This window comes from Musca vetustissima, unplaced genomic scaffold (genome assembly GCF_032173495.1).
Source record: "Musca vetustissima isolate MV318-11 ecotype Yass unplaced genomic scaffold, APGP_CSIRO_Mvet_v1 utg16036, whole genome shotgun sequence".
Taxonomy (NCBI): domain Eukaryota; kingdom Metazoa; phylum Arthropoda; class Insecta; order Diptera; family Muscidae; genus Musca; species Musca vetustissima.
Window position 1 is genome coordinate 243201 of NW_026880467.1, and position 13029 is coordinate 256229.

A 13029-nucleotide genomic window follows, 5' to 3' on the forward strand; every position below is an offset into this window, starting at 1 on the left:
CTCATACGAATTCTATGGCATTGTATGTTTTCAAATATTCGTTGATATTCATTTATTTATTCACAGATTATTGTATTTACTTTGGTGATTCGGATTCTTGTGCTGTGTTCCACTATAAAATATTGATAAAAATTATTGATGCTAGTTTCATTTTCATTTTAGTATTTAATGGATGGCATCGTAGCATCTTGACTTCAGTCATATCAATTCTTAAGCAGCACAAAGGCGATAACCTTAGAAGGGCTGCAGTGGCAGTGGAGGCACTAACAGCAGCAGCAGTAGCCGTTTTCCTATTCCTCAAGCATCAAATGATAAGTAAAACAAAAAAACAGAAACACTGCGGCTGGCCGGCGATTGCAAGCGAGCAAGACCGAACGAATCGATGATGAACAACGGCGACAGAACTATTGTAAAGATTAGCTTTGCTAATCAGCTCCATAGTAAGTTTGGATTTAGTTTCATTCGTTTCGTCGGAGAGAAGCAACATGTACCGGAAAAGTGGAAAATTTAAGCTGCTGCTGCTGCAATGTCTCTTGATTGGCGGTTTCCTGTGGCATCAATGTGTGGCCCAACAACACTACAGTATGAATGAAGATTTTGCCGACTATGAAGAAGAGGATAAATATGATTATCACCATCCTTTGGACCCACGTGCGAACTATGGCTTCCGCACACCAGGTGCTAATCGATATGCTGACGACTACTCACAAGGCGAAAGTGATCCGTATGACACCAGGGAGGAATATCCAGAGCCACGCATAATTTCACCCCCACTTCCTGATGTTGAAAACGGTGGCGGTCACAATCAAGATGAGAATCCTGAACCACATATTATCACTCCACATGTTTCGAACACAGACAGCCGAAATATGTACGAGAGAGAAGAAGAAGATCCAAAACCGAACCTCATATCTCCCCATGTTTCCACTTTACAACACGGAAACATGCCGTCGATGGAAGAACACTTGGATCCAAGATTCTCAAATTCACATGAAGAGGATCTTCAGCCAAGACTCATTACTCCCCATGTTTCTGAAACCCACGATGGAAACATGCGATCGAGCGACGAATATCCCCAACCAAACAACATAACTCCCCATGTTTCTGATACCGAAAAAGAGAACATGCACTCGAGTGACGAAAATACCATCTCTCAACATGTTTCCCAATCCCATGATGGAAACGTGGACTTGAGACCCGAAACCCCACTACAACCGTATGCTCCTCATATTCCTCATTCATTCGAGGAAAATATGCAGCCAAGACAAGAAAACCATTATGAGCCCGAAGTACGTCCTGTGGATCCCAGAACGATAACACCGCCACCACCTACACCATCTAGAACATATGACCATCAACAGTATCCATTTTACCAACAGGCCCGCCCACTGCCACCCACCGGCCAGAGATCCCACAATCCCCCACCTACTAATGCTGATCCCGCATATTCTGGCTCTCGCGATCGTGTTCCCTACCAGCCTAGTAGCAGAGCATCACACATAGTAAATGTTCCTCGCCTAGGTGCTGTACAAGGTATTCGCGATTTCAAAACCATTAAGAGTAGGCCCATCAATGCCTACTTGGGTTTAAGGTATGCCACAGTAAGACCCGGCATTGGCAGATTCCAGGTATATCATTCGATCGTAACACCAAAAAATCGATTCATAATAAACATTTCATTTTAGGCTGCCAGTCCTGTTGAAATTAATCCTTATGGCACCATTGATGCCACACAAGAACCTGCTAATTGTCCACAATTCCCCGATTTGCCAATTATAACCGAGAAGGAGGCAAAAGGAGAAAATGTTGATGATTGTCTCACTCTGAATATTTATACACCAGATGTAAGTCCACAAATAACGTTACTGGCTATTTCCGATACCATGACGTTTTCCATTTTTAGAGACCCGGTTCCTATCCAGTGTTGGTATTTGTCCATGGTGAAATGTTGTTTGATGGCAGTGCTGAAGAAGGACAACCCGATTACTTTTTGGAACATGATGTGGTTTTGGTGAATATTAACTATCGTTTGGCACCTTTCGGATATTTGTCCACATTGACCGAAGATATGCCCGGCAACGTTGCTCTGTCGGATATTCAAAAATCCTTGGAATGGATTCAGCAATATATACGCTATTTCAATGGTAATCCTGATCAAGTTACACTTATGGGCCAAGCTGGAGGTGCCACCCTTGTTCATGCCCTTAGCATAAGTGGAAAGGTATGGTGGCCGAGTTATTAAAGCTTTTGCTGGTATTAAGAAATGTTGTTGTTTTTTAAAGGCCCAAGGACTATACCACAAATTAATTTTGCAATCTGGAACTGCATTGAATCCATATTTCTTGGATGAGCAGCCCACGAGCACATTGCGTAGCTTTGCCCACTTTGCCCGATGCCCTCCTAGTCGCACTACTGAAGGTTATATTTCTTGTTTTGAAAGTATGAAGACCACGGATCTGTTGACCTATTTCAAGAGATATTTTGTAAGTTTGCATCGGATTTTTTTAATGTTGAAACAAAGAGGATATTCCTCGTCAGACAGATCTTTGTCTAATAGCAGTGAGTGTTCATCCTTATTTTTATTTTCTTATAGGAGAGCAATGAACCTCGTGGCCTGGCCTTTGCTGGTGGTTTCAAATTGATTGTTGGCGATAAATTGGGCTACTTGCTCCAACATCCTGCCTCTATGGTAAAAAATAACACCAGCCCAACACTGGTGGGAGTAACAAAAGATGCTGGTGCCTTTATTATGACCCGTTTCTACGATCAATTGGTTGAATTAAAATCGCGTAACATTTCCGATTACATTAATGTGGTATTGAAGCACACGGTACAGCCACGTCATTATCAGTTGTGGAAGAACTGGGCCTTAACACACATCTTCAATCCGGAAGATATACGCAATCCCACCATTCAGGGATTGGTACAAAAATTATTAGAGGTAGGCTGTAAATACTAGGACCCAATTTTGTTCTTATACATCTCCATTTTTTTTCTTTTCTGACTTTCCAGTTGGTCAACTTGATTCTATATCGTGCCCCTGTTGTGGACAGTATTCGCTATACATCGAAGAATGTGTCCACCTATTTGTATTGTTTTGATTATCGTGGTCAGTATCATCGTTTCGGTCACTTGCGCAATCCCTTGCCCTTTGAAATTGATGCTACATTGAGCGATGACAACATTTACCTATTCCCCTATCCCGAAGAAGTGAGCCGTTTAAATCCTTTGGACAAATCGGTATCCGGTTCCTTGGTACGCATGTGGGTTAGCTTTGCCCAATACGGTATGCCCGTTTATAGTCAAAGTATATGGCCCAATGTTAGTTCGGAATATGGGCCATTTTTGCGTTTCACCAATACCAGAGCTGGCAATTTAGAATTGGATTATCACTTTGGCGATGGTATACCAGTACCTAATCAGTATCCAGAATATTTTACTACTACGACCACAACTACAACAACTACTACGACCACCACAACAACAACCACAACTACACCACGTCCATATCAGCCATACAACTATTACGAACGTCCTCCTAGCTACCGCAACTATCAGTATCCGAATTATCAACAATATTCAAATCGTTATAATTCTCGGCCATACAATTATCGTAATCTGCCGCAACAGCAGTATCAACCCGACCCCAGAACCGCAAATGCACATTATTCCAATTACCCTACACATCAGCAGCGTCGTCTAATGTAATGACCTGAATTCATTCGGACTCATTTTACACATCTAAAAATAGTTAAAACAACCACATTAGACAATTAGAAAATAAATATTGATTTATTATTTTGAAATAAACATTTAAGAATAGCATTCGTGAATATGAAGATTTGTGGCTGTCAATTTTTTTCATTCGATGAAGCGATAGCAGAATTTATTCTTCTTATCACTCTTGTCGACATAGTTCTGCGATGCAAGAATACCAACTTCTAGAAATTAGAATTTTCTTTTGTTATTAGTTTTGATTGAGTAGATGGTTACGATGAAATATCATTGAAATATTGGTCAACTCTTTCCGGTACCTCCCTCACAAAGGTTCAATATTTTAATAACTAATGAAATAAGCAAATGAATCCATTGTAATATTTTACCAAACCTACATTAAATCCAAAGATGGGTATAAAGGACACAGAAAGTCAACTCTTTGATAAAAAAAACATACACCTAATATAAAGCGAATAATAAAACCTGGGTGTAATTCCGTAGATCTCTGCAAACCATAGGCCGAGTGTATAAGTAAATATCGGCAAAACCGACTTACACTGTTTTACTTGTTTTCTAAGGACTATTTATTCATTATAGACTATTTTTTAAGTCATTTCATATGGTGGACACTCAGTAAAAATTTCCAAGCACCCCTGCATTAGAAAAACGTTGATTTAAATTCTCTTACCTTTGAAATATCATGTGACATCAAGGATTCTCTCAGAAGCTCTCGAAAACAAGAGATAATGCAGTTTGTAGGAGATCGAACGATGACGGCAGCGCTGCGGCTGATACGACAACGAATGTGTAAATGAACGTCGAAGACACGAGAACATACATACATCGAAATGATCATCAATATTAAAGAACTGCGCATTTTTGCCAAACATATTCCAATTTTTTTTACCAAATATTTTAATATTGAACGTATTAAATATTTTGAAACCCCAATTGCTATACAACAAAAACACAACACATTTGCCAAAATTAACAACAGGAATGACAGAAAGAAAGTCATAGCACAACACCAAATGAAGAAACACAAGAATAGAAGATGTGCAATTTGTAATGAATGCAAAACTTCTTTTTAGCGCGTTAAAATTACATATTTAGCAAAAACAACCAAATTCACTGACTCATAAACTATTAATTAATAATTACACTTTATAATTAAATTTTCTAAAAAAAAACGCACCTAAAATACCGAAAACACGACTCACGAAACCGTCGAAAAATTTTCGCAACCTGTTGCAATGGAAGTGTCAATGAACTAATGAGAGAATAATATTAGAGTTGCCATCACCAATGTAATTTAATACGATGATGTTATGGCAAATATTGTGAACGTTAATTTGAGAAAAAAGTTAAAGTGCATTAAATGTAGTGGTAGTCACTGGATTTCATTGTTATGAATTATTCTCATTGTTGACAAAGATCAGTTTTATAATAGGTCAAAACCGAATGAGGAATATTTTTGTTAAACTTGTCCTCCTTCTATCTTGAGTTACAATAACTTTTCTAATATTTAAAATCGATATTATTTGCTCCTTTAATCCCTAAACTAAATGACTGAATGAAGTCCACCATCAATCACATTTTGGATCTAATTACATTGATTAGGGCAACTCTACAATTATTTTCTCTTCAGTTTTTTTTTTTTTTGTGTTTTAATTAAAGCCGGCCGCGAGTACTTTGTCGGGAGTTTTGTGAGTGGCGTTTCTTTAATTTCGGTAATAAATTAATGATATATCATCTGAAATTTTTTATAATTAGTTTAAACCAATTCAGTAAATCCGATATTGTTAATAAAACTGATAATTTTATCGTGTTTTAGTTTGTGCGCAGCAAGTGGCCCATCTATGTTTTGTGTTCTTTTTTCTTCGTGTGTTTGTATTCTTTTGTTATTCAAAGCTTGAATTCCTCCTTGTAAATAAATCAAAGTTATTGGCAAAGTGAAAAGTGTTTTAATTGAAATTGCAAATTCATTGAAATAATAATTATTTGCCAATATAAATTGCCGTGTTAAATAATATTGGCCATTTGTTCTTTGTTTAGGTTAGTGGCCATTTTGTTTGTTTACGTTTTTCGTGTCATCCTCGGTCGTCTGAACAATCGTTGTCGTCGGAGTCGCCGTCGTCGTTTGATCTCCATTGCCCTCGTGAGCCTTTCCTAAAATCACGAGAGCACATGGCACATGGGTTTTTTTGTATTCAAGGTAAGAATTTTATTTTATCTTTTCCAACATTATTCACTTGTATGGTTGGCAGGGATAGGAAATTAGATTTTGTGATTCAATAGAGAATCTGCAACTAAAATTCGTCAACAGAAGTGGAACTTTTTTACTTTTTTATTAACCAATAAAAATAAAAAACGAATTATACGTCTCTTCGATTTTTATAACTCGAAATATGCTCCAATGATGATAAGCTCTTTCATCGGCAGAATGAAACCTTTCATGTCGTATGCAAATTAATCACTCACACCGATAAAAATATTATAGACAATACATTTTTCAAAATAAGCGGAACGATGATTAACGAATGTGTGTCAATAGGAAATTTGTGATTTTCACATAAATTCAACCATCTCATAACGTGTTTAATATCAGCGAGTTTCATAACTGATTCTGATTCATGAGCTGTATGAAGCATTCACTCTGGGCTAGAATCTCGATTCTTATTTTGACAACATTCTCCAGACAATTTACATAACACAACACAACAAGTCCGAAATTAACATAATAACGTAAGAGTGAAATACAATTAAAATTAAAAAAAACGTTCTTTATGTTTGGAACCGATTCCATTCCTAATGTCTATAAATAACTTTATTTCTATTTGGATGCCTTCTTACTAAACTATTTTTGGTTACAAATTTACCCACATGAACCGCCGAGTTGTTAGTAGCACTGCGACTTGGTTCACTCACAAGTCTGTGGCGGTTTATCGTAAACCTTCGGCGAGGATTTATTTTCGTTGTTCGTCGCGGATGTTTTCGTGAATGATTTCTACGCAAATAGTACACTTCTCTTATCAAACTATGACCTTGTTCTTCATCCAACGTCGTGGCCGAAAACTCTTTGAAATAATTCCCAGCAATGGTTAAAGTTTCGTCCAACTTAGCATAGGGTCCATACAAAGTTGTCATGGGAGGCCAGTAACCACTACGATGACTTCCAAAGGGATGGCCATCAATAACAAATGATGTCCACAATTCTACCATACGTTTGGCCATGGCTTCATCGGGTGGGCTAAGCTTGCGTACATGATCTGGATATGGGAATAGGTATAAAGCTTCGTCTGTAAGCGATACCCCAGCTTTGAAAGGACTCTGCATATTATGTTCTTCGTCCATGTCCCGATAGCGATTGAATTCTCCAGCATAATCGAACGAATAGAGGAACGTGTTGTGGGGAACATGTTTGTTGTTCATATTCAAAGCCAATAGCACAGGCAGTTTGTGCAAAAGAGTACCGGCCACCTAAAATATCATATGAATAGATTAGTACTTTTATAATACTTCTCAATAATATACGCACATCAATAAGTCTGGGTATAAGAGTGGCAAAGGTACCATTCTCCATGAGCCGGCGATTGAAGAAATCATGTGTAATAAAGCTGGTCAGCAGCATTGTTTTATCAGTACCCACAGCTTGACGTATAACATGGTCAATATAATCGAAACTTGTATAGGTATCATCGGGTATTTTTCCTTCAAAATCATTTTCAACAATTTCTGGAAATAGCCATCAATTTAAATGAGAATTATTCATTGAGAAGTAAACAACTGCAACCTACCATTTACGGTCTTTGAACCGGCATTTTTAGGACAACCACCCATGGCTGGATAAGAAAAATTACTCTTCAGCATCAAATCGTATGGATGTTCGGGTAATACTCCACTAGGACCACCGATTGTAAATTGTATACCGCCAGTATGACCGACACCCAAATCCGATTTTTCAATCTAAATATAAAAAAATGGAGGCAAATATAGGAATGTTATAATTTTCATTTCCAATATCCCCCCTTTAACCACTTACACCATGTTCCATAAATGCTTCCAAAAGTTCCATTGGTGACATATCCATTAAACACCTATTCAAATCGCCCACAGTGGCCAAGGTACATTCTCCTTTCGCGGCAATTTCTTGGGCAAATTTGCGTGGATTGTCCTCTATGAAGATGGGCATTAAAGCCGAACCTGAGTGATATATAACCTGATGGAATAGACCCTTCTCCACCTACACCAAAATAAGTAAGAGGAAGTCATTATAGATTCAAATTAAAGTTGAACAAAAATAGTCATGTTACCCTTGGTGAAAGCGTCAAAAGATGAGCAATAGCTGCACCACCCACTTGACCAGCCACAGTGACCTTATTCGGATCTCCACCAAAGTATTTGATAAAGTATTTAATATATTGCAAAGCTAGAAATATATCCAAAACACCAGCATTGCCAGGGATTTCGTCTGTCTTTGTGGACAAAAATCCAAAAGGACCCAAGCGGTATTGGGGGGCGACTAATACGATATCCTTCTCCAACAGGTAATCTGGTGGGGCTTCCGAATTACTGCCTTCAAAGAAATATTCGCCATGTATGTAAACTAAAACCGGATAACTACCATTGACGCTAGGAGTAGTTATGGTCATGGTCAGACAATCTTCAATATCAATAAAATCATCGAGTTTTCGCAACGATTCCATGGCCACAATTGAAGGACAACCAATTTTGGCAGCAGTGGCATCCATAACATCATCCCAGGGTTCCACGGGACGTGGTGCCTAATTGTATGAACAAATAAACGATTCACTCATTCTGAACAGCTAATGGAACAAAACTAAACGCATACCTTAAATCTGTACTTTCCAGAAGGTGATTCAGCATAGCGGACATCGACAAACTGTACAACCTCTCTTTGGGTCCATGCCGTTTCAACTGTCTTTCCTTGTATTTTACCCAAATTGGGCAATTCAATTATAATATCATCGGTTTCCTCCTCCGATGCTCCTCTAGAATACCCGATAAGTGGCAGCAGCACAAGGAGCACTGCAAGCAGGCTTTTACATTTGCACACCATATTTTCTCAATTCCCTCGCGGTTTTATTTTCGCAACACGACACAAGTCAACCGTTTTAATCCGAATATCTTTTAAGACTGATTTCACTCTGTCGCACAGAACTCCATTTTACCATATTTGATGAGATTTCGTTTTGGCAATAATGCAAATTTCACCCGTAGCGCTTCGCAAACCAATCATCTCATCTTTTTACAACATTTGGTGATAGAAATTAAGAAATTTTGGCAAACCGAAAAGTGAAAGAATGCGTCAAAACGAAAACAACAACAGAAGAAATATACAAACCCCAAATGCGGCTAAACTATCTATCTGCTTGTCCATCGGTCGTCGCTAGTTATCTACGGGTCACTGTTGCTGCTGCCGCTGACAAACATGAGAACAATACCAACAGCTACAGTCTGTCTATGGTAACATCATTAGCATAAATTTGTCGAATCGGTAAACATAAGTCGAGCGCAGTGAGTAGCTGTTGTTTAAAGATCATCACCATGAAGACCGCAAACTATGGATTGAAGTAGAGCATAAACAAATTTGTTGTTTCTTTTTTTTTTGCGAAAAAAAACATAAAATTGCTCTTTCTTTGTCTGATTTCTGTGAATCAATTTCGATTTCATTAATCCCCTCCAGAACTTATCTAATGATTTAATCACCTCCATCGCAGTTAATTAAACAACTGCAGAAGAAGGCGAAGAAGTTCCGTTTAAGTGTTATCGTGATTAGTAATATTTGAAATAAGTGAAAGCTTTAATCATAGCATCTCAATTTGTATTGATTTCGCTTGTCTCCTGTCATAGGTCAGTCAAAACATGAATTAGACATCAAGGGGTATGACTGCATGCGTACAAAAATCCAAAACACTCTCCATTTCAATAAAACTACAAAGAAAAATCTATACAAATATAATTTTATTATTATTAGTGAAGGCATCCATGGATCACATGGAAACACAAATCTTTAAATATTGATAAAAATCAAGCTCATGCCTTTCTGAATTAGTACTTTAAAAATGTCCTTCCTTCCCACTTAAATATATCAGTTCCTATAATAATGACTGGGATCACAGTAGCATAAAGTTAAAATAAAATCTTATTTGTTATGCTAATTTTTCGAATCTATAATCAACTCAATTCGAAATTAATTTAGAGATCAGATGGGCCTTTGATCTTTGACATTATTCTACACTAGAATGAAGCAGCACACAATATGTGCAAAACCGTTAGATTTATGTTTTATGAACCAGTTTCTTAATGTGAACTCTAAATGTGACACTTAAATTTTACCAATTAATCTCCTTTGCTTTTAAGCTATTCAATTCGCTAATGGTTTTTGAGTTCCCCAATAGAATTTCTTTCAAACTTTCTAAAATGACCTTCACGAATAAAGCTAATTTTGGCGACCCACAAAAAATATATAAATAACATTTGAATTACAAACATCTAAAAGTATTTTCACATAGTGTTTTCTAATCTTATATATTAATTATTAAATAAAGAACGAAAATAAATTGAAAAGTTATTAACGTTTGTGAGTGGAAAATCCCCATACTATTTGACAAGCTTTCTCTACACTACAAATTACAAAGGAGGACCAGACCTCCGGGTCTTCTTTCAATATTTCACACAAAAGATAATTGGCCAACAACAAATTAACGATTTTTATTTTTTATATTTCGTTGAATTTTTATTTTATATTTCTTTTTTCTTCTTCTTCTTCAAATTAATTGTAATATATTATAGTTAAAACTTAGTTCGGTGGGCAATCAAAACAATATTGCCTCCACGAGCTTCACCATTCGATTCATCATCTTCGTCTTCCTCTTCTTCCATCTCGTCTTCGTTCTCTTCCTTTTTAAGTTCATTTATAAAATCAAAGAAGTCATCGTTCACGATGTTATAGCCCATTTTGTATTCTCTAACAGCGGCAGTGAACTCATCGATATAACTATTGCCAATGGTAACGGTTTTTCCCAATTTCGCATAAGGTCCAGCATCTGCAGACATTGAAGGCCACTCTGGCATATGGGGAGCTGAGGGTTTACCAGTTGCCGCAAATGAAGTCCACAACTTAACCATGCGCAAGGCAATCTTCAAATCGCGATTAGAGTTCACCGTGGCGAAACGAGGCCATGGAAACAGATAGAGATTCTCATCGGTGAGTGAAACACCCAATTCGAATGGCAATTCGGTTTGATCATCAATGGTGCCATAACGATTGAATTCACCTTCATAGTCGAAGGAATAGATGAAAGTACTATTAGGAAGTTTCCTGGCATTGCCCTGAGCGGCCAAAAGTACGGGATTCTTGAATGCAATTGTGCTACATAACTAAAAGAAACAAAGACAACAATTAATAAAAAAAAAAAATTCTTTCCACACTACATTTTATCTCTACTGCATCGTACATCGATCAGACCAGGAATCATGCGATAGAAAGAACCATTTTTCAATTGTCTAGCAGAAAACACTTCCTCCAAGGCATATTTTAACCAAGCACCGCTGCTATCTGGGCCATTTGTTTCGCCAATAATAGTTTTTATGTAATCCGTGGCATTTAATTGATCGTCTACAATAGTCTCGTTAAAGCTGTCAATGAAAATGTCTGGGAAAGATCACTATTAGACTGCGTCAAGTGAAAATCAAATATCAATTAGAATGCACACCTTTCATCATATAAGTACCAGCATGTTTTGGTGTACCTGCCATGGTGGGATAGGCCTTGAAATTTCCAGAGGTCAAGAGCTTAGCAGGGAATTGAGGCAAAATGCCAGAGGGACCTCCGACCACAAATTGTGCCCCACCACTAGAACCAACACCTTGGCCTGTTTTCGAGGAACCATGTATGCTGAACGCCTCCAACAATTCGGTGGTATTCAAATGACGCAAACATTTGTTCAAGGATTCAATTTTATTCACATTTTTGCAACCGGCAATTTTAGCAATATCCTTGGCAGCAGGCAAAGGATTGTCAGTTATAAAGGCAGGTGAGAGGCTGGAGCCGGATTGGTAGATGACACGATGGAATAAACCTTCTGGAACCTAAAAAGAAAAATTCAGTATTAAACGCCACTTCAATTGCTGCCATGATAAGGAAAACATACTGCAGGACTCATGGTTAGGACATTGATAAGAGCAGCACCTCCGACTTGACCGAACAATGTGACACGATCAGGATCGCCGCCAAAGGAAGCAATATTATTTTGTATCCATTTCAAGGCCAAAATGACATCGGAAACTGCAGCATTGCCGGGAATATCATCGGACATGGTCGACAGGAAGCCAAAAGGTCCCAAACGATAACGCACAGTTACCAAGACAATGTCTTCCTCCAACAGATAACCGGGAGGAGCATCCAATGTACTGCCGTCGTACAAGAAGTCACCATGAATGTACACCATAACTGGAGAACTTAATTTGAGCTGCGGATAATTGAAGAAGGCAATTAGCAAAGTCGATTTTTAATATACGTAAATAAATTAGAATGCATCCTACCGATTTGGTATTAACAGTTAAACGTAGACAGTCCTCAACCTCAATATTTTTCGCCAACAAAGCTTCATAGTCGGAAAGATCATCTAATGCAGGGCAGCCGTTAAAAGGCCGTTCGGCCTTCAATGTACCAGCCCATGGTTGTACTGGCTTGGCAGGTTTAAATCTCAAAGCTCCACTCGATCCTGTGGCGTAGGGTATATCAAAGAATTGTATAATTTCCTGACCACTCCATTCAGTTTTCACCGTGCGTCCGCGCACAGCACCCAAGCCAGGTATAATGTGGTGAACAAAATCGTTTTTGTTTTTGTTATTCTGTTCACGATTTACATTCTTGTTGCGTACGCCACCAGATTTCTTATTCTGATTCACGCGCTTTGTGGGGTTCCGTTGCTTCTGCTGCTGTCTTCCCTGTGGAACGGCAACTTTTCGTTTTCTATTCTGTTGTTGGGCAGCATTCACCACTACCCCGATGATCAGGATCAGTAAAATCAAATAGGTAATCCGCATTTTGGTCCTCAGCTATGTGATATGTGTGTGTTGTGTGTTTCAGCCACAACCTACAACTGTTTAAAGATCTTAACAGAATCGTAGAAAGAAACCTCCGATTATTGTTCGAAAGCCCAGCGGATTTATTTAAATTATTTATGTTGTTCGGTAGTTGTTGCCCCCAGGGACCAAAAAGAAACAACATTTTCGAAATTAGGTCGAACATAACCAGTGTCGATCTTTCTCAAGACTACTACC

General features: G+C 38.1%; 3 protein-coding genes across 3 annotated transcripts; 1 reads left to right on the forward strand and 2 right to left on the reverse strand.

The window, feature by feature from the left end:
- Positions 1–382: 382 nt before the first annotated feature.
- On the forward strand, positions 383–3708 carry LOC133326117 (glutactin). Its single transcript, XM_061534790.1, has 6 exons — positions 383–1628; positions 1686–1844; positions 1904–2221; positions 2283–2483; positions 2594–2941; positions 3013–3708. Exons 1-6 carry the CDS (start codon positions 486–488, stop codon positions 3706–3708), a joined length of 2865 nt encoding a protein of 954 aa, XP_061390774.1. The 5' UTR covers positions 383–485.
- A 2815-nt stretch (positions 3709–6523) lies between these two features.
- Positions 6524–8797, reverse strand: LOC133326118 (glutactin). Its single transcript, XM_061534791.1, has 6 exons — positions 8570–8797; positions 8031–8501; positions 7760–7960; positions 7515–7683; positions 7256–7452; positions 6524–7197 (listed from the first exon to the last, which is right to left on the reverse strand). The coding sequence occupies exons 1-6, from the start codon at positions 8795–8797 to the stop codon at positions 6526–6528; spliced, it is 1938 nt and encodes a 645-aa protein (XP_061390775.1). The 3' UTR covers positions 6524–6525.
- A 1736-nt stretch (positions 8798–10533) lies between these two features.
- LOC133326119 (glutactin) lies at positions 10534–12792 on the reverse strand. The gene is made up of 5 exons (XM_061534794.1): positions 12286–12792; positions 11895–12212; positions 11457–11832; positions 11199–11395; positions 10534–11121 (listed from the first exon to the last, which is right to left on the reverse strand). Exons 1-5 carry the CDS (start codon positions 12790–12792, stop codon positions 10534–10536), a joined length of 1986 nt encoding a protein of 661 aa, XP_061390778.1.
- Positions 12793–13029: the final 237 nt, after the last annotated feature.